Raw genomic sequence first — 22,500 nt, forward strand, 5'->3', positions numbered from 1 at the left:
AACTTAGATCTTCATCAATCAATAACCCAAGAAATTTAATGCAGTTTCTATGTTGAAGAATAACATTCTTATTTTCTTCATTATCAAAAATATTAATCTGGGGCAGGTAATTAAGCCTTTTTTGGTGTGTGCGAACAATAACAAAGTTTGTTTTCTTTACATTAAGTGTAAGTTCATTTTAGGTTAACCAATTAAATAAGTGGTTCAATTCAGCGTTTACAATTAATTCCAATGTCTTGAGATTTTCGTGAGAATAAGAACAGTATCATCCACAAAAAGGAAAAATTTAAGTTCTCTGGAGCAATGTTGAATATAGTTAACGTATAACAAAAATAGGAAAACGGACTCTAAAACGGACCTTTGGGGTACACCACAATTAACTACTTCTTTATCCGAAATGTAAGAGTTAATCTCAGTTGTTTGAGTACGATTTGTTAAATAAGAGGAAAACCATCGATTAACGATTCCTCGAAAGCCGTAATAATTAAGTTTACTTATTAAGCTAATTAAGTAAAATTTTATGGTCGACAGTATCAAAAGCTTTCTTAACGTCGATGAGCACCCCACGGGTAAAAGTCTTCTGTCCATATTGGTACGGATGGTTTCTACCATGTCAAGTATAGCATGCTGAGTTGAGTGTGCTTGACGAAAACCATATTGGGGTGAGGACAAAAGAAAACCTTCATTCATTTATACGTAATTTTCTCAAAAATTACATTGAAGTTTGACCATAATGAAATTGGTCTATAATTGCAGGCATCCGTTTCGTTATCAGCCTTGTAGATTGGTATAATTTTATATGGACAGTTTAGAAGGGTATGCACCTAGACTGACAGACTTGTTAAGAAAATTTGCAAGGACAGGAGATATCATATCACAAGAGTATTTTAAAAGTTTAACGCTCGTCAGTATCAGAAACGGGAAAAATGCTGTAGTAAATGGCAACAACGATTCATCCGAAGATACTCTTAGGCTCTTTGTTGTTGTTACATTTGACCATAGGTTAAAGTAAAGTACACAGCAAAGTGACATTCGCGATCGTAGAAAACGGGTAAGGCTAAATCGCGTGGGTGGGTGGGTCACTTGTCGTGGGTAGGTGGGTCGTGGGTCGTGTAAGTTTGAAGATAAAAAAAGATATATATTAGCTCCCTCAGGGCTCGGTCCAAATTTGTCTTAGGTCTTGTGTGTTTCGAGAATTTCCAGACGTTGATTAAAAGAAGGGTGAGGGTTAGGGAAAAACCCGTATAAGAAGGAATCATTTCCATTGGCATTGTGAGATGGCATGGGTGATCGACGCGCAGTGCGGGAGTGGACTCCTAAAGCCGCTGCTACACGTTGAAACTTTCAGCTGAAAATTGTGCGCAACGGCGATGCGAAACAAGTATCAGGAGGAGGCATTGCACCGTGTAACAATGTCGGCTTCGTGAAACGTCTTTGAACTTCCGTTGCGAGACAAGTTTCACGAAAAGTAGAACCACTTTCTACTTTTGCAACGGTCGCGCAATCGCGGTTAAGGTGCAGTGATCAGACAACAATATGTGCGCGTCTTAGTTGCACAATTTTAAACGAAAAAATGTAACATTAAAAAAGGCTTTAAGTATGGCCGACAAAATCATGGCCACTGCAAAGTCAAAGGCAAAACGGCGTTGTTAATTTGCGCATATTCCCAGTGTTTCAAGTTCAGTCTTCACATGTAGATTAGTTTAGGATTGGATTGGGAAAAATTCTGCTATTTCCCAACTGTTAGAGCTTTCCTCTGAGGCAAAAGCGTCCGTTGTATGGTTGATTATTAATCGCGAGATCAGCGTCAATGTTGTTAAATACAAAGCCAAAGAGTTAGTCCGAACTATTCTAAAGGTGCAGGGCAGACACGAGGGGTCATGTTGCAGGAACATGTTGCAGCGATAAGCTCCAGCGACAAAAAGGTGTGTAGTACACACTGAGGCGACTTGCATTAGGGTCATGTAGCGGGGACATGTAGCAGGGACAAAATCACAACATTTGCACACACTTGCAAATGTTGCGGGTACATTTTTCACGATATGTAGCAGCGACATGTCCCCGCGAGGTGTCCCATGGAGTTCAACTACGTCGCGTGGACAAAATAACCCACAAATTGCTGTTGCACAATTATAAAAGTATCAGTTCACACTAGGGGACATATCGCTGCAACATACCCCTGAAACATGTACCCGCAACAGTTTCATGTGTGTGCACGTGTTGTGATTTTGTCCCTGCTACGTGTTGCCTCAGGGTGTACTACACAAATTTGTTGTCGCTGCAACGTGTCCCTGCAACACGACCCGGCGTGTCTGCGCACCTTAAGACTACCTTTTCCCCAAAAAGCAAAGGCAGTTCCAGTTCGGTGACTCTCTGAAGTGAAGTTAGCCTCTTGTGATTGGTCATCGGGCTCCTCCGGGAGTCTCATTCCTGGGAAATTCAATCTAAAAACAGATCGATCTGTGAAAACGCCGTGACAGGAATATAGTGCTGTTGCTAATCACGGGCTCCTGGTTCAACGGAATTTTAGAAAGTTTCGGAAAAGATGCTACGAAATATTTAGAACAAGACAAAACACAGCATGTTCAAAATTCTCGAAATTTTTCTCTCGAAAAAGTTCTTTTTCCATTCTCCATTATCACTCGGCGGTCATTTTGCACTCCGTGGGGAATAAAGGCTTTGTCTTTGCACTTATACTCTCACACCAGAAACCCATAAGGGTTGAAACGTGTAACGCGCGTTCACAGCTTCCGAATATTCAGGGCGAACTGATTGGTTGAATATTTCAGTGCTAAGTACCATATTTGGAAACCCCTGGCTCTTGTTGTGTCAAATATGGTACTTAGCAAATTGAATATTCAGAAGCTTGTTTCCCAGCACACAAAGGGCCGTTACACGTTTCAACCCTTATGGGTTTCTGCTCACACTGAATGAGAGGTTAGACGTGCAAAAGCTCTTATTTGGACATTGAGTTAATTTCCATCCAAAATTTAAGAAAATTTCGTTCCCCTCAAGTCCAAAAGGATTAGCCGCTGTGACGCCATAGGAAAACCAAGGACAGTCGAGTAAGAACAAGGAAACTCGGGTTTTTTAATGATATGAAGTATTGCGGGTGTTTTTTTTTTCTCCTTCGCTCGCCGTACGTTCTTACCAAGTTTGCAAACCTTTTGACGTTACAAAGTGCGAGCGATGTGTTTTGTCCTTGATAAGGAGTATTTCCTTTCATTACAAACTCGATCATTGCATAATGCATCCAAAGAGTTTTCATTTGCTTAGCCATCATGGTATATGATCTATTGTACCATGGTCTACAAATATCAGTAACTGTACGCATCAGTTTGTTTTCACAAAATAAATTAGGGAAGATTTGTCCATAATTTGTGGGCGTTTTTAATAAAACAATTATTACACTCGCGCTTGTTAGGTATAAGATGATAATATCACATCTATCGTTCCCTATCCAACGCGCACTCATGGAATAATTGTTAACATTTTTGAGTCTCTTGTCACGGGTTTGGATAATCAGACAACACAGTGGATGAGTGTGACAGGAGAAAGTTTCTCAATGTATTATGTCGGCAAGGACAGACATGCGCAATACGGAAAACTCGTACTCATAGTGGTCGTCCGATCTAAGGGTCCCTAATGTTGAGAACTGCGTAGTGTCTGTCTGTCTGTCCAGTTCCTTGCCGGCAATATTAGACCATTTTACAGTTGCGTGCTTAGTTTCCTTGCCTTTGAATGAAAGTGAGGCTGGAGTTGACTTTGCTTTGATAAAAACCTCACTGCTTTTCTTATGTAAATTTCTACTAATTATCATGAGAACAACAAAGCAAAACAAAGTCAACTCAAGACTCACTTTCATTCAAAGGCCAGGTAACTGAGCACACAACTGTAAAATGGTCTATTACCTACTGAAACACGAAGACGCACCATAAAAGGTGTGGTGCGTTAGCCACAAGCAAATGATTTATCAATCAACCGTGGACGCTACCGAGAACTCTGTGATAATTTCTTTAATAAAAAAGCCCCTTATAGCAATTTGTCCGTAATATACCATAAAATGTCATCTGTCGTTCTTCTCTTTTTAAATCCCCAGTCCCTTTTTTTTTTCGCGCTAGAAATATCTTTTAGGTCTTCCGTCTCTGTGTTGCTGTTTGTTGATCACCATCTTGGATAATTAATCAGTCGTGCATTAATGAATTCGAACAAAAGCAGTGCGTGAAGCGCTCCCTTTTACAGTGCGTCTTCGTGTTTTGCTGGAACCCGATAGACCACCAATGCATTATTATGCCAAAAACACCGGAAACAAAGCTCCAACACTTCCCTTGCACAGATAAACTATTAATTCACACATTAATTAATTAATTAATTTATTAATTCTCTTTTCTGAGGCACAAAATAAGGATTCTTTCTCTTCTTTCCATAATAATTATTACAGTCTTGTTCTGTGGTATTTACAGTCTACAACTGTGCGTGTGTGCCAGCCTTTGGGGCCAACATTTCAATTCTTCGGTGAAGCCAGGGTTGGCTTCGGGCTCGGAGTTTTGTCATCTGCCAAACTGATTACATTTTGAGTACCAGCGAAACAGACTCGACATACAAATCCGAGGCACTTGCTTATTTGCTTTGGCAACAATTATATCCCGAAAACAACTTCTAAGCCAACCGAAAGCGACTCGTTCGAAGTCCGCGATTGCCACGAGATGCTCGGCGGGCCTTGCACTAGTTTTGGAAGTTTCGTGAGCCTTACACGAATCTTCATAAATACCTCCTCCCAGAGGAGCACTCCGCTATCTGGATATCAGACCTTGTGAGTTAATCCAGACGTGACCAGAGAAAATTCATTCTCCATTCATATCTTTTTCCTAAATTGCCTTCGCAAAATGGAATACCATTCGCTTTTAGTTCACCAAGATTAATCAACTTCCTTCGCCATTCTCTTTAAGGGCACTCCTTAGCCAACACCTTGGCCGGGTTCTTCGTCTGAACTGCTTTCCCAAGTGTGAAATGATTCTTCCGAGATGATTTCTTCGTCATACAAGCTATCGAAGTAAGACTTGACAAAAACTGGTAGAGTCGAGAGAAATACAAACTTGGCTTAACTTTTTCGGTAATTCATGTACCCACTATCTACGTTGTTTTGTTTTCCTTTTCTCCGGTGGGTCTGTACGTTTGGAGGCAACATACAACACAACGTTAGCAACTAAGATCTTTTGTTATAGAGATGAAATGACGAAATGACTTTTTAGACTCAGAGGAACGCAGAACTACGACATGTTACCTTCGTGGATTAAAGAAAGCTGGGGGACCATTTGTTATAAGCTCCTGTATTTTTTAATTAATTTATTATTCCTCTACTTTTTTGAACGCTGAACTGCGTCTCGCAAACACCTTCCTTTTTAGGACCTTGCATTTGAGGTCGCCAAGTCAAACTGAAATACACCAAATAATCAAAAAAAAAAGATAAAAATGCTTATGTTTAAAAAAAACCGATATGTTTACAAACACTTCCTTTGTTTTTTACATTTGCTATTTTCGAAAACAAAAGATCACTTTGTTTCGACAGCCAATCAACATTTAGGAAATAAATAGGACGTAAATGACAACAACAAAATGTCCACAATAGCGATGTTTACAGTAACGTTTTCTGTTGTCATTCGTGAACAAATTCTTTGGGAGGTTACGGCTCGCAGAAAGGAATTAGCCACTACGAAAAATACTATAATACCCTTTGCTTGTCTCTCTAACATTTTACATTCGCATTGTTTTTATCTTGTCTTGGGGCCACTGTAAGTCCCAAAAGAAACTGGAAACAATGCTTATGCAAAATTTTGGAGGGAGAAACAAAGCGTATTATAGACCTTATTCATAAATGGCGGTCAATTTATAATTCTTTCGTCGAAGTGCAAATTAGCCTACCAAGCCTCGATACCCTACAGTGAATTGAAAAGAATTCTTGCTCTAAAATGAGGCTTGGTAGGCTAATTTGCACGTGAACAAAAGAATTATAAATGTGACCGCCATTTATGAATAAGGTCTATGGTATTTGTGATAGTCGCTAATTTGGTGCATGGCTCCTTCCCCTTTTTATGACAACTATAATAATATCATGGTGAAGTACTAAGGCAGCGTTTACACGAACGCAGTTTTTGATGCGGTTACACCTTCAGTTTGCACGACACCTATCGAGATTGTTGCCGAAACCGAGTCGATTTGAAACCGCTGCCAAAAGTGGAGCGTTTTCAAAACGATGGGGTTTTCTCTGTCGTGTAAACAGGTAAACTGCTTCGATTTGAATACGCTTACTATTTTGGCGCGAAATTTGCATTGTCCGATTCAAAATAGTGAATTTAGCACGTGTGCAGCGCTCGCTTATACCATCACGACTTTGACTTTCTAGCAAAAACGCTTCCGTGTAAATACTTCCAAACCGCATCGACTTTTACGCGGTTTCGAAGTCATGAAACTGTGTCAATGTGTAACCGCGTTACGTTAGTGTAAACGCTGCCTAAGAAAAACACGATGTCATAAGATTTCCATGCCAAATTCCTCAATTACCACACCGCACAGAACCAGGGTTTTCAGTGTGATTCTCTCCAAACGATAAGGTCGAATTCGTTTTTGTAAAACTGAGTCCGAGTCGGTTTCAAGTTTTAAAAACTATAGCAACTATAGCAAAAGTATAGCAACACTCAGTCTTAGCCTGATAATGAGATAAAAAACGGAATTTTTATTACTTAAAAACACATTGTTACCAGTTAGTACATTTTCTAACATCTAAGTCCTAATTGAAATGTTGAAAATTCTGAAAGCTAAAGAGGCTCAGTACATTGTACGTACTCTTACAGATTCCCCGACACTTGCAATCAATGATGTTCAAGTTAGTCAAGTCACTATCAAAGAATCATTCGGAGTTATTATTGTTGACAAACTTAATTGGGGTAACCAAATCGAGAAACTAGCTAAGAAAGTCATTCTTTGGGGCCATACAACGAGTAAGGCACCTTGTTCCTCAAGCAACCTCATATCGAATATACTGTACCAATTTCTGACACAAAAGCACTTTGATTATTGCAATTATACTTTTTTTGGAAACTATGGAATATCTTTGCAGAATGACTCAAAAAAGCTACAAAATAGAGCAGCCCGTGTTTTGACGTTTTCAAACTATGACGCGCATACGTCATAGAGGATATTACATGGCCGCGCGGGGATACGAATTTTATCTTCGAGTGCTGAAAGTACTGTTCACCAACCACTAAAACACGCATGTTGTGTAACATGAAACAAGATATGAAAGTTATGAAAAACAAATCATGATAATGAAAATTTGCAATAAAAATGTTAATGTAGTAGAGAAGAATTATATTAAAGCACAAAAGTATCGTACAATGAAGAGGAAGCTCGCGTTTTATTGGCTAATCGTGTTCGTTACCATGACGACAGCTATATCCTCACATGTGAAAGATAAAAATGATACGTTCACTGCGCGCGGTGAAGATATGATTTTTTAGTAAAAGGAGAAATCCTGGTATTTCATCAATATCTATATAATAAACAGTGTTATTTATTCGAACTTCGGCTTGCCAGCAACAAATTCAAAGAGCAACGATGGTGTACAAATCTCTATACGAGTTGTCTACAGACTATATATGTTCTGTCAGTGGTGGGTTTACCTACCTGCCTCTGGGCGAATTTTGTAAATAAAGAAAGAAAGAAAAAAGCAGAAACCACATACAACCTAAGGAATAACTCAATGTTCGATTACTACGTCCTAACTGTCACAAATAGCTTTACCTTCAGTGGCGCCATTCTATGGAACAGCCCTCTTGCAACTTAACGCATGCAGAGTCCCTTGGGCAATTTAAAGGTTTAATAAAGCAAGTACTTTGAGGAAAACTAGTCGTGGAAAGCAGCTTTATTTAGAAACACTTTACTCTCTACAGTAATTTAAATTTGTAGTTTTGTAATTTTGTATCCCATAGCTGACGATTTAACCGTGTGAAAATAAAGATTACCTTATTTAACTCTGCTACCATTACAATTAACGACCATTTAAATTATTTCGAGAATTTCTCCCATTAAATTTAAACAAGAAATTCTTCTAAATTTTGCACATTTGTGTAAAGCTTGTAAGGCGCGAACAAAAACGATTATTGTTTCAGTGGTCAAAAGTGACAAAGGTCACAACCGCATTTCACCTTCCATTCCACTCTTTTCCATCCCGCTCTAATTCTAGGTCTATCCTAGTTCTAAATCTCAGTGCAGCTCGCAGTTTAGCACGTTAAACATAGATTTTTATTAATGATTCAAAATGCTGCGCATGTTTGAGCGTTTACTTAATGATTTATTATTCTTAAAACTGGGGCGGGGAAATTTCAACTTTGTGAGATTTCCACTGATTCCCTTTCTTGCCCCTTTCTTGCCCATTACCACAACATTATCTAATATAAAAATTACTTGTTCATTACTGAATCGTATTACATCACTTTTCTTATGACTCGTTTCGTTTCCCTTTTGAAAAGTGTACTTCTAATAAAATCAATTCTATTGCATTCTAATGTTATTTTATTCCATGTCTACTTAACCTTTCGACGTCGGATAGTGCGATGTTGATTATAGCGTTCTGAGTGGTTCACTAAATCTTGTTAATCAGCTCATCTACTATATGACTCCGTGTATCACCTAATATGGGAACTGATTGCGTCAAGTGTTGCCAAGCTGTGAAATTTGTGCGGGAAGCGAAATTTCGCGGGACACAATGGAATAATTGTTAAACATATTGTATTTCCAATCTTTTCCAATATATTCTACTCGTTGCTATAATTCTCTTCAAGTTAGGGAATATCCAGGCAAATTGACATCTTGCAAGATTTTAGGTGTTAGTTCAGCCGATCAGTTCCATCAAACCTGTTCCAATTCCTGGATAATCTGTGCCATGTCTGGTCTCATAGCAGGATCAGCCTGAAGGCATTGCCGCACCAGATTCCGAAAGTTACGGTTTTTTACAACAAGAACTTGTTCTTCACGTCTCTCGGGATCTGGCATTTCCCGAATGCACATTTCACACAGAAGAACACCAAAGCTGTACACATCAACCTGAGAAAAGCAACAGCAATGTCTCTTACAATATAAGCAGTGAGTCGGGTTATAATTACTGTAAGAGTACTGGTTAGCTCAGTTGGTTGAGCATCGGACTACTGTGCGGGAGGTACGGGATAAAACGCCGGGCACACCAACACTCGGGGTCTTTAAATAGCTGAGGAGAAAGCGTTGCCTTTGCAATGACATCTGCAAATGGTTACACTCTCTAGTCTTCTCGGATAAGGACGATAAGCCGGAGGTCCCGTCTCACAACCCTTCAATGTTCATAACCCTGAGGGACGTAAAAGAACCCGCACACTTGGCGCAAAGAGTAAGGCATTGTGTCCCCAGTCAGATGTGGTCTGTCCTCTGTGGTATAGCTAGAGGGTCGTAAATTTGTAAACTGTGAAAGTTCAATTGCGTCTTCCTTTCTAAGTGAAGTTATCGCATCGTATTGTTAGCATCTTGAAAATTGAATTTCGCCTACCAAACATCAAAACACCATAACTGGAGAAAGGGTCTCAAGGATATTTGCAAGTGTGAAGTGTCAAAGGAAATCACATTTCAAAAGACCCTCCCAAAGGTCACAGAAATCACAGCCAATTATAAGGATGGGTACCAACCAGCCACTCAGATGTAAACAAATAAAAAAAATTGGCATTTTTTGATAAAAATGTACCATGCAAGTTTCAGTCTTTTACCCTAAAACTTCCATCTTTTACATTCTCTTCCTTTAATTTCATTTCATTTTAATTTTCTATAAATAAATACTAATGTATATCTTCTAACAATCACAGTACAAGAACGGAAGTATTTCAATATTAGTCCTTGTTTCCGTTTGGCAAGAACAATCTCATTTCATTGCTAATTCATGATAATGGAAAGGTCAGGAACTGCAAAGGCATACAAAGATAGGTTTATTTATCAGTTTTAAAAATACTAACCTTGGAGGTTTGATTTGAAGAAACTGCTTCTGGTGCACTGTAAATCAAAGCGCCAGGGGCTACTGTCATGGTCTGTTGCACAAATTTAGCAGTGCCATAATCTGACACTTTGCCCCTCCACTGTTCACCCTGTCGCCATAGCAACACATTTGCACTACTGACATCTCGATGCACAATGGGAGAAGGTTTCATGTGGTGAAGATAGTTCAGTGCTCGAGATACATCTAAAGAAATTACAGATATTTCAGTTTCCGTGAGTTGCCGTTTCTCCAGCAAAGCTCGCAAGCTCAATTCCATGAGCTCAGTGACAAACAAAGGACTTCCTTCATCATTTGTTGCTCCAATAAACTGCAACAAGCAAGGATGGCGGCATCTTGAAGCAATATTCATTTCCCTCTCAAACAAACGCCTGTTGTGGGGTGAGAGAATCAGTTCATGGATTTGCTTCACTGCAACAATGCAACCACAATATGTTGCCTCGTTGACACTTCCCCAGGCTCCCTTGCCTAAATATTTATCTTTTACCTGGATTTCATCACGGGAAATGGCCCAATCACAAGATTCTTGACGACGCAGTTCAATTATCATTTGCTGAGCTGCTGAAAGGCTTGTCTCTATCTCACGTAACTGTTGGTTTTTCATCCCCAACTGCGTTTCAAGGTTTGTTTTTTGTTCTTCTTTTCCTCTGATTCGTTCTTCAAAACTCTGTACCATCTCCCTTAACTGTCTTTCCGAGTTTGCTTTGTCGTCTTTATTCTCTCTGATTTGTTCTTCCATCTCCTGCAACAGTCTTTGAGAATTTTCTCCTTGAAGCTCTTTTTCTTGTAGTTGCTGAATTAAATTTGTCTCCCTTAAATTTCTTTCTTCCAATTGAGCTCGGTAAATAGTTAAGCACTGCTGGTTTTCACTTAATTGCTGCTGCAAAACCTCTAGTTGTTTCTCCAAGTTTGCTTTGTCGTCTTTATGCTCTCTGATTTGTTCTTCCATCTCCTGCAACTGTCTTTGAGAATTTTCTTGTTGATGCTCTTGTTGTTGTAGTTGCTGAATTAAATTTGTCTCCGTTAAATTTCTTTCTTCCAATTGAGCTCGGTAATTAGCCAAGCACTGCTCCTTTTCCCTTAGTTGCTGCTGCAAAACCACTAGTTGTCTCTCCAAATTTTCTTGATGAAATTCTTTTTCTTGTGGTTCTTGTAGAGCTATTTCTCCCCTGAAATCTGGATAAGACATCTCAATCAAATCTACATATAATTCTCGTCTTCAAGTAAGCACTGAATACTGTTTTCCCACGAAAAGAGAGCCACATACAAAATCAGCTACGACTGCTATGTACATCATATATTATTTTGTACTTCCTCAATGATAAACTGTGACGGAATAACACACACTACCCAATACAACCTACTCTTCCATTGTCTCGATAAGTGCTGATACGTCCTGGTAAGTGCACTTTGCTCTTCCATTAGCGCACACTTCAAAAATATAAATTTCTTTCGTCAAGTCCTTTCACTGGAACACCTGAGCTCAACAAACTGACCTGCTTCCAACTGTGTGGATTCAAAAGCTCAGTTAATAGAGAATTGCACTAGCATCACATGTAAAGAGGTCATGGGTTTGAATCCCGTTGGAGCCACCTGGATTTTCCAGGCTTTAATTCCCCCGATAAGTGTGAGGCTCATTTCTCTCTTTCGACTATTAACAGCACTTAATATTATTTACAAATTATTCTTTCAAAAGTAGGTATTACTCTTTAGAACAATGTTATCCAAACAACATGACAGCATATATTACCTGAATTTTTATCATTAAGATAAGAAATCTGATGCAATGACCTTGTAAACATTTCGTTAACCTGTCTTTTTGCCTGTGTCATTGAGTTGGTACATTGTTTATCATGCTTTTGTGATGAATTGTCCTTGTCGTAGCCTCTCAATTCAAGTCTTTTTTTTTCAGTTTATTTGTTTATTAGCATTACAATATCATCACAGTCCTAGGCGACCCGCAATTAGGGTCATTATCGAAATCTCTCTCACGCATGACAGTTTCTAAATCAACAAATGCAACATTGACCATTTTCACATTCCCCCTAATACACTTTGTTTGCCCCCCAAATTTTGCATAAACCATTGTTTTCAAATGCTCTTGGGACACTGCATATTCCCAAGAGCATTTGAAAACAGTAGTTTATGCAAAATTTGGGGGGCAAACAAAGTGTATTTGGGGAATGTGAAAATGGTCAATCACCTTTGCTACAGACAAAGAACTGTCCTCCTTTCCATTCACCAGTTCCACTTCCAATCCTTTCATCCTAAACAAAGATAATGCAATTAATTGTAATTAACAAAATAAAACACTTCCAAGTTACCAAAACAATAAATAATTATAACTCAACATACATCATCAACCGCAAGAAGGTGGCATTCGGGTAGCCCATACATTGGTGTTTACTCTGACTGATTTTCTATTTAAAGGTCACCAACTGATGGTGTTTGAAAATATACAACAATATTCAGTAAAAAAGCTACAACTAATAAACAATTAAAAGGTTGAATAAAAAGAAACAAAATTTGTTGTCACTGACTAAAAACCTTTTCATGAACGTTTCGGTTAGAATACTATAACCTTCTTCAGCATAAAATGGCTTACGAATGTAAATGAATGCTTAAAAGAGCCACGGAAAGGTCACTTGGAATTACCAAGGGCCTTGTAAATGTCAGGAATGTAAATGTTGTTCATTAATGGCATTCGGTTCACGAATTGAGGGCCCCGCTTCTAAAAATAATCTTTTTGACCATTGGGAACAACGGTAAATCATCTTCACGTCGTCAAGGTCAAATTCATGATTGTTTTTTATTTCAATGTTGTGTTAATAAGGAATTCTTATCTCCCGTGAAAATCGCTCTTTTGTGCTCTCTAGTCCTAGATCTTAAGGCGGCTAAATACGAGATACAAAAACCCACAACTTGGCGCGTCAACATTGTTTCCTTGCAAGTTTGGGTCGATGTTGCCCGTTTTTCACCTTGCATGAGCATCTTGTCGTGCAACAAAAACGTTTGTTGCGGGTTGAAGAAAGTTGTTGCGAAAAGTAGAGCGCGGGTCTACTCTGAACAAATTTTGGCTTTGTTGCTCGTAACAAATGTTACGTAACAAATGTTGTCGCGTAACAAATGTGCTCGTGTACTAGCAAATCAACCAATCAGCACGCTGCATTTCTTCAACCCGCAACAAATGTTTCTGTTGCGGGTCAAGTTGATCATGCAAGGTGAAAAACGCGAAACATCGACCAAAACTTGCAACGAAACAATGTTGTGCGACAAGTGGAGGGTTTTTGTATCTCGTATTTTGCCGCCTTTAGGGCCCTTGATGTTTGACCGATATAGACTTTGTCACAATCTTTACAATTGCTTTTATAGATCACTCCTGTTGATAGGTCTTCACTAAATTTGTCTTTAGGGTTTTTTTAATGGAGCCAACGGTTTTTACGTGTTTATGGGCAACATTGATATTGAAATCTCGAATTTGGGGCAATGTGTAGCTGTTCCAACGGCTCTCGTGGTTGGTTGGGTGGTTCAGAAATCGAACACAAAAGAGCTGCACCCTACATTAGTCCAATGAAATAAGAGGATGTTAAGAACTGCGTGGTGACTGGGAAGATGTTACTGACCGGATTAGAGCTCGTACTCCTTCGTTGCCCGCAATTTTCTACTAAATGCTATAGAGAGCCACCAATACCGATCGTTACCTTGATTTCAAATCACACCACCATTCCCAGCATAAACACTCGGTCGTACGTACTCTCATGGATCGTGCAAAGAACATTCCTTCCACCAAGGAAGAAGCATCTAGGGAAACTAAGTGAGTAGCGAAAGCCCTCGCCGCTAATAACTACCCAGCTAATTTTATTCACAATGACCGCCAACTGAATAGACGACAATAAATGAACAGTACCTACCAGCGTGGTTTAGTTATCCTGCCCTACGAAAAAGGTTTTTCAGAGAAAGTCACAAACGTTCTTCGAAGTTTCAGCATCAAGGTCGCCCACAAACCCATTCGTACCATCTCTAACATACTCAAAAAACCAAAAGACAAAATCGGGAAAAAGGCTTCCAGAGGAATCGTGTACAAGATCAGATGTAAAGATTGTGATTGTGTTTATGTTGGTCAGACATCACGCGCCCACTAAAAACACGCGTGAAAGAACACGCAAAGGCCATAGCAACATTGGATGAAAATTCTTTGTTGGCCAAACACCATATGCTCCACAGGCATGAAATAGATTTGGAGAATGTGGAAATTATTGACAGGTCACCGACGTGGCGACAAAGACTAGTTCTTGGCATTCCGTGCTAGATAAAAACTCTATAAACGAACACATAGCGCTGCCTAGCGTGTACAAAAACATTAACAACTTCCAGCTTCATTAGTAATGCTCTAGGGACTAGCGACTTGTTACTTCAAGGACTTTTTCGAGATATTTAATATTACCGTACTGGACGCCGTTTAACATTTGCATTTTTTATCCATTGCTGAAGAAGGCAACAATTGTAGCCGAAACGTCCGAGACGATAAGAATTTTTAGCTAGTATAAACTTTTTAATTCCTCTTTTACCAAATTTTTAACATGTCTGACTACACACCGAGTATTATTACAGTCTTGTTCTGTGGTATTTACAGTCTACAACTGTGCGTGTGTGCCAGCCTTCGGGGCCAACATTTCAATTCTTCGGTGAAGCCAGGGTTGGCTTCGGGCTCGGAGTTTTGTCATCTGCCAAACTGATTACATTTTGAGTATCAGCGAAACACACTCGACATACAAATCCGAGGCACTTGCTCATTTGCTTTGGCAACAATTACATCCCGAAAACAACTTCTAAGCCAACCGAAAGCGACTCGTTCGAAGTCAGCGATTGCCACGAGATGCTCGGCGGGCCTTGCACTAGTTTTGGAAGTTTCGTGAGCCTTACACGAATCTTCAGCAGCTTCCGGCAACTGAAAGGCTAAAAATTCAAGGACAAAAATATTTCTCTACTTGCCGACTCAAAATTACAGCTTCAGCTCATTTCGCTCAGGTCTGTCATTGCTTGTAGTTGGAAAAAAAAAACTGCACATTTCATCATTAACTAAGGGGGCTCATAGACGTGAGCTACTCCTATTCTTACTGAGGAGTTGAGTGGAGAGTTTCTTTTCCAAATTTATAAATCGACATTTGGAAATCGGGTACTCAAATTTTAACACCAATCTCCCACACAAGACCGGAAGGCTGTAGTCCGCTTGAAGTCCAATCCAAGACTAGCTTTTGGCAATCTTTTTTTCTTTTAGTGAAGAAATCAGTTAAAGAGGCTCGAAAGCATTTCAAGGGCCGATCCTTCTAATAAGAGCGTCACTTGGAAGCGTTGAAACTGGTTCGAGCCTCCTTAAATTTCGTTTGAGTAACAATCAAAGAAATCGTGGATTTAACAAAGATTTTTTCCAAAAGTGATCTAAACTATGCGAAACCTTCATTACTTTCCGCGACGAAAAAAGTCTGCTTACATCAATCCAGTCCATCACTTCTTCGTTCCTCGCTTTTCTCTTCAATATGACAGTCCTAAGTTGTTCTTCTACATTGGCTGAATGTGCACTGGTTGAACCAGTAATGTGTGATGAAGGAGGTGACGGTCCCAAGGCATATTCGATATTCTACAAAGAAAACAAAACAACATTCATCCATTTTACGATTGGTTTTGTTGTGTATTACAATACTCTGAGACGGGTTGAAACGTCCCCCACCTCTGTCTCACGATACGAGTTTAGATTTACAATATCAGAGTGTGTCACGTAATTATTTGTTTTTTGTCACCAGTTTGTAGATAGTTTTAGCCACTCGTCTTGTTCGTTAGTGTGAGCCAAATACCAATTGTACGATTCCCTAGTGTATTGTGCATAATCTGATTTAGTGCTATAGAATTTCTAAGTGTTGTAATGTAGTCATTGCTTGTAGTCGTAATTTGAATGAATTAGTTAACTATATATAGATGTAAAAGTCGTGGGCGTTGGTTGATTGCTGAAGTGGTTTGTTGACGAACGGCAAAAGAAAAGGGTTGAAGAACGAAAGCCTGAGGGCAAAAGGAAGAGAAAGAAGAACACTGCTAAGAGCCATTAGCGGGAGCTTCCGAAAGAATTCAAAGACAAAACCCCTTTGTCAGTGGCGGCGAGTGACGAAAATCCTTCAAAGAATTAAAGAAGTTTGAGATAAGCAAGAAGAAGAGAAAACTCGAAGAAAGTGACGCGGATGCAGTAAAGTTTGAAAGAAGAAGTTGATTGCCAGAAGCGAAGGAAGCACCGAGGTGGAAAAGAACTTGTCGAGGGTTTTGCTGCTAGTTTGGCACAGGACTGAACTGTTTGACTGTAATTATTGGAGTTAAGTAATTAGTATAATTAGTATTATCGTTAAGTTTTGTAAAGGAATAGACAATTATTTAAGTAACATTAGTTTTAGGTACCCTAATTAGTCTGTAATATTAAGCAAGTTTAGGTTTCTTTTTTTTTTCCTCTCCTAAATTAAAATCTTTAAATTATATTCGTTTATAAGTTTCATGCTTGTGCGTTGCGCAATTGTGGGAAGGGGTTGTGGGAATTGGCAATTGTGGCAAGGGGTTTGTGGGAAGGGGGCTGCGCAATTGTGGGAAGAGAATGCACTTCCTGCATTTTGCCTCTTGGATACACAAAGCTTTGCCGATCCGAGGTTTGTGTTTTGCAGCGCATGTTCGATAACAAAGCGAGTGGGTGGAGAAATTTAAGGAGTAGGCACGCGCCTCTAAACGGGTCCAAGGACATTTGTAGACCTCAGAGAATGCACTTCCAGCATTTTGCCTCTTGGATGCACAAAGCTTTGCCGATCCGAGGTTCGTGTTTTGCAGCGCATGTTTCTCATGTTATTCCAAAAAGTTGGGGTGACTTCCAACTCAAACTACGCGGCAAAGTCAACTGAAATAACTAGCGAGTTTCGCCATCAGCCGGTTCTATTGAAAACCCCATAGAATGTAAACATAAATCTAAGGCAAAACAACAGCTCATTCAAAGGTAAGTAAGTAGGTACATACCTTGTCCTTGGCGAATTCCCTGGCTTCGTCCGCATCGTCAAAGAAAGTATATACAGTTACATTGCATGTGTCCAAAAATGCACGGACTTCTTGCGGACTCTAAATCAGGATAAGGAAAAAATTGTCAACAATACACCTTACGTTTTTATTTGACTGTGATAATCCTTTCCATGGTAAAATCAGAAACCAGCGCGCAAGCTACAGTGCTTTTAAAAGGATTCTGATTTCAAATGACGTCCGCAATATTTGAACTTAGAACTCTGAGTAAAAGAATTTCTCCGTCCCGAGTTGAGGGATTCAGGTAGGCACAGCGTTTTTAATTTTCCATACGTTTGGTTTTCATGACCTATATTTTAAAATCCTTTTTAAGAATTATGCTTTCTTAGTAACTAATTACTTCAAGATCCATTTAATGATTATGTTAGTTCTTAGTTATTATGTAGTGATTCGAGATGTTTTCTTTTTATGCATATATTACAGTTATTTGATCTTTTATGACGAAATTCAATTCTTGGGTTGCAAAGTTATCTACCTACCTACCTACCTACCTACCTACCTACCTACCTATTTATTCTATCTATACAAAAAAAGAAAACGTGATTGCATGCTTTTTAGAAAACCTACTATATCGCTCAAAGAACGGCTTGGATATTTCCTGAAATTAGGTTCGGGCTCATTACAAACATCTGAGGAGTCCTCACACTACAAAAAATATTAGGATAAAATGACAAGAATGCGTTAGAATCGCACTGTCAATGCAGACGGAATTCTTGGAAATTCGCAAACTTGCATGGCCAAGAATAAAGAGAATCACTGGTAGCGACACGTGAAAATGCACAAAAAGCTATTTAACGATTCGGAAACGACAGTTACCAGTGGGAGGCAATATGGTGTGAATAGCCGATCTCCCAGCCAGCTTCCTAAGTGAAACCTCCCTCTTGGAGATTTGCATGAATATGGAAGAACAACGAAATGCGCCCATGACAGTTCCAGATACAGTATCACGCCTCAGCCAGACCCAGGTTAGGGAGATAGTGAAATCAACTGGTCAAAATTTGAGTTTCTCTTGGGTTACAATTTGCTGCTAAAAATTAGCTGCAAATCGAGCATTTGGACTGTGGGTGAAGTGTCACCACACTTGTTAACAATAAATAACACTAGTGTAACTGAAACAATCCCAGTTACCTTTTCGCTTGACTGCAGAATGCAAGCAAACAGTCTGGCAGCTTTGTGCTTTGACACATATTCAAATACGCATTTAAATAATTCATCGAGACCAAGATTTCCATCAAAGGCTGTCGGACCTATGAGCTCTCCCAGGTACTTCCACAATTGTGGAATATCAATTTCTGTGTCTTCAGCAACTTCAAATATTGACTCAAGCCTGTAAATGAAAAATATCTTTTGATATTGCACTGTGTGATTGATGTAGCAGACCATTTACAGCAGAGATGTTTCCGAGAAATTTAGTAAAACAAAGTTTGACCAAAACCTCGGAAAAGTAATTGAAAGATCCCTCTTCACCCAAAAACGTGCGCACCAAATCTGTTTCCCCTGACAGAAAATCAGAACCCGCCAATCATAACAAAGCATTAAAAACATATTTAACACGGTCGTTTCAAAAGAAGAGAGCAAGTGCGCAAAGCTTTTTGTGGATGAGCAGGGGAATTGAACGGTCTAGATCTAAGGGAGCAAACGTCCACGAGAATAACCCCACCCTCGCTTTTTGAACACGAAGACGCACTCCAAGATTGTGATCAACAAACAGGAACGCAGAGACGAAAGCCCTAAAAGTATTTCTAGCGCGAGAAAAAAGGACTGAGGGTAAAAAAGGACCGTCAGAGAACATTTTATGTCATATTACGAACACAATGCAACAGGGGACTTTTTTATTGCACAAATTATCACAGAGCTCGGTTGCGTCCACGGTTGATTGTTAAATCATTTGCACGTGGTTAAGGCACCACACGCCTTTTATAGAACATCTTCGTTTTTAAGGGGTATCTTTGGACAGGAAATGGACTGGTATGACAAGCTAACCAATTCTTCCACGTTGATCAGACCACGATAAAATAAATTTATCTTAACTTTCTTTTGGCCAATCTCTTGTGGGTGGCTCAAACAGGTAAGACCTATAGCCCTTAACAAAGGCTTAAACCAAACAATCTAACTGAATTTCCATTTGAACGGGTTGAGAGCGACAGATATGTCCAACGACGCCTCAGTGACATGTCAAAATCAACTTTATTGAACTTCAGTAATGCACTTTAAGTGTCTTCTGCACGCAGTTGTATCGGCATTGCCCTAAGCCACCATAACACAAATTGTACATACCCATTAAGATAATGTTGAGCTGTGAGAACACCGTCACGCATCAAGAAATGAATGAGCTTTCCAGTGGCCTGTCTTTCGGATGCTCTCTTCTCCATCGTATGATTGAATGTCACTTCAACAAACACGTGGTGCTGTGATGGTGACTGTAATTCTTTGAGACATTCAGCTACCTCCTGTTGGCAAAACAGAACATTTACAGTTAAGGAAGAGAAGGCGTGTCCAAGTCCAAGATATATTTTTTTTGGGGGGGAGTTCAAATAAAAATCATTTTCGTTTTTCTGCAAGTTGCTAAAAAACGTTTTCCAAACAGATTAAACCACTTTTGCTTACCCTCATATCTCTGATATTCAGGAATTCGTCAATAATTGAAAGTGATTTCTTTTTCATCAGTTCTTGCGTCACTTCTTGTGATGCAGCAAGTGCCGCTGACCCAGCACCGGAATCAGTTGCTTGCGCCACTTCTTCTGTTGTTCGAGGAGACTCGCGTCCACTCCCGCGGTCTTGGCTAGCGCGCTGAAAAAAAAAATTACGCGGTGAACTCGAACACTGAGAGAGAAGAAGATAAACTAGTTGACATCTCTTAAAGCTCTTTTGCAGTTAATGTCCACTACATGCGTCGCACGCATAACCCATCCCAAGTAGGAACTAATAAACTAGCGGGAAACTGAAATAAACGTCGCACTAAACAATCGCGAATCATTCAAAATTCGCAAAAATCAGCAGTCTCCGTTAGTTGCACGAGGAAATTTTAGATGTCTGCATCCTACTCTCAATGTGCATACGTTTTTTTTTTCAGGATCGCTGTTGATTTAATGGCTGTGACTTGAGTCAACTTGAACGCCTAGTGAAATTTGAGTGAGCCTGCTTCAATGGGCCATTTCCGAGTTGCTGTTTGTCTCGGTTTCGAAGTGAGTCTTGGTGCTCAACTATTGTAATGGAAATGAGTTTGATTTGCATAGGAATACGCAACTCATTTCCCTTTGAATGGTTGTGCACCAGGACTCGCTTTGAAACTGAGGCATGCAGCAACTCGGAAATGGCAGGGTTCGTACTCTTAAGAGTTTTCCAAATTGCCTGACTTTCCATGATCTTTTCCATGACTTGTTTTCAGTTTTTCATGACCTAAAGTTTAGCTGCCAGTTTCGAAAATTGACAAAATCGTCCTTGTTTTTGGAGTACTTTCTGACATAACTCGCCTGCATTTTATTTTTTGTCCTTGCTTCCACCTCTGCAATAATTAACGTACCACACGTAACTATATTTTTCCATGACTTTCCATGACCGACAATTAAATTCCATGACTTTCTAGGCCTGGAAACTGAAATACTTCACTTCCATGACTTTCCAGGTTTTCCATGACCTGTACGAACCCTGAATGGGCTATTGTCTTTCTCAGTTTCTCTCTTCCAACCTGTTCAAATCTATAGCGTGCTTTACCAACAACGATGCTGACGATATGTTAATAAAACCTGTTGATCTTTCCCTCTATAAGTTCTTTGACAGGACAATGTCATGCTACAAATGTTAAAACAAAAGCTTTGGAACTCAGGCAGACACATTCCATCAAATGACAATGTCAGATTTCTGGTCTCGGTTGTTCAAAAGGTGGATAACACTATCCACTGAATAAATGACTATCCCGCGGATAAACACTAGCTGAACCAATTGAGTTATACGGTGCATAGCGCTATCCACCCTTGAAACAACTGGGGCTTGGTTGCTAAGGCTCCCTTATATATATAACTCGCTTTCATTTCCAGATGTTCTGTATAAAAACTATAAGTGGCCTGTTCAAACGACTCAAATACTGGAAAAACTACTGAAGATATCGAATTTTTTTTCGTTCTGATCAAAGCTACCAACCTTGCGTTGCATTGCCGCCCGAACAGCTTCGACAGCTGAATACCTGCAATATTAACGATAAATCGTTAATAGGGAAATTTAGCAAAAATGATGACGACGGATGCGAAAAAAATCACCAGAAAATAGACCTCTGCGTAATTGTATGCATTTCGGGATTATCCCCAGTCGTTCGGCTTGGGAAGGGTGTACCAACTTTCCAGGAATGAACATGGTATGAGCGGTGCAGATATTTGGAGAGAAAACTGACATTTCTTGTCGATTGAACATGTTTTCTCCAAAACCTCAAATTTGGTCAATTCATATCGTTGTCACAAAAAAGAACAGCAAAAACAGCAAAGAAATTTGGCAAAACATGAGACGCAAGAGCAGGGCGTAAAGAACCATTGATTTTATTAACTTTATTACACTTATTGTTTTGTGGCGTTCTGGTCCTTGTCGACGTCGCCTTGCCAAAACTCACCAATGAAATCAACGACGCAAGGTTTGCAAAACACATAAATGAGATTTGCAATCCTCTGTAGCTCTTTACTTGCAGCAATGCGATGACGCTCTCACCTGTTGGCTGGTCTGTTATCACTTTCAGCTGAGACGCCAGCAATAGAGGAACCCGCCGCAGCAGCTGCCGATGGACCTGCACCAGCACCCACTGCTCCTGATCCCCCGCTACTTCCGCTTGCCCATGCTCCATAACCTAGGCCGCCTGGTCCAAGAGAGATGTTCTTAGAATCCACAGGACGCTTTTAAAGAGAACACTTCATTAGTACTTATATGAGCACCGCCACCAAGCGGAATTTGTTCTCCACAATAATTACACCATGCAATACTTCATACTCTTGCTCAGCGCCGCATCTGCGTTGCGACAAACCTCGTGGACGCTGGGTCAATATCTTTGTTTTGCAGTACAGTAAACCATTTTCCTTAATCGACACTCAAGTCGAAGTCTGACGATTTCATTCGAGTGCGAGTCACGAATTAAATGACGCAACTCATCCATTTACTGTAGCAGAGCAAACAACTGCAAGAACAAGAGCGAAGTACCATAGACACCACTGAATAGCCTACGTGTAGCCGTACCCTACCCCCCGAAGGAAAAAACGGGAGGAGGGAACTAGGCTAACTACTGAATTCTACTTACTTTGATGTTTTGAAACTTCCTAGGATCCACACTAACGTTCCTAGGACCTCTGCCTACA

The 22,500-nt window shown here is 39.8% G+C and overlaps 1 protein-coding gene across 3 annotated transcripts in view; it reads right to left on the minus strand.

Annotated features, from left to right (window-relative positions):
* Positions 1 to 7,903: 7,903 nt before the first annotated feature.
* LOC137997518 (eukaryotic translation initiation factor 4 gamma 1-like) overlaps positions 7,904 to 22,500 on the minus strand; it is a 64,816-nt gene continuing 50,219 nt past the window's right edge. For all 3 annotated transcript variants that reach the window (XM_068843565.1, XM_068843566.1, XM_068843567.1), the window contains 11 exons: positions 22,443 to 22,500; positions 21,863 to 22,044; positions 21,308 to 21,350; positions 19,775 to 19,957; positions 19,445 to 19,617; positions 18,296 to 18,494; positions 17,111 to 17,209; positions 15,561 to 15,707; positions 12,273 to 12,336; positions 10,032 to 11,245; positions 7,904 to 9,102 (listed from right to left, as the gene is read on the minus strand). The exon at positions 22,443 to 22,500 is cut by the window's right edge and continues 67 nt beyond it. In XM_068843565.1, the coding sequence (XP_068699666.1) occupies positions 8,908 to 9,102; positions 10,032 to 11,245; positions 12,273 to 12,336; positions 15,561 to 15,707; positions 17,111 to 17,209; positions 18,296 to 18,494; positions 19,445 to 19,617; positions 19,775 to 19,957; positions 21,308 to 21,350; positions 21,863 to 22,044; positions 22,443 to 22,500 (2,557 nt within the window). In that variant the 3' untranslated portion in view covers positions 7,904 to 8,907. The remainder of the gene's footprint in view (positions 9,103 to 10,031; positions 11,246 to 12,272; positions 12,337 to 15,560; positions 15,708 to 17,110; positions 17,210 to 18,295; positions 18,495 to 19,444; positions 19,618 to 19,774; positions 19,958 to 21,307; positions 21,351 to 21,862; positions 22,045 to 22,442) is intronic.

Source organism: Montipora foliosa, chromosome 3 (genome assembly GCF_036669935.1).
Source record: "Montipora foliosa isolate CH-2021 chromosome 3, ASM3666993v2, whole genome shotgun sequence".
NCBI lineage: Eukaryota > Metazoa > Cnidaria > Anthozoa > Scleractinia > Acroporidae > Montipora > Montipora foliosa.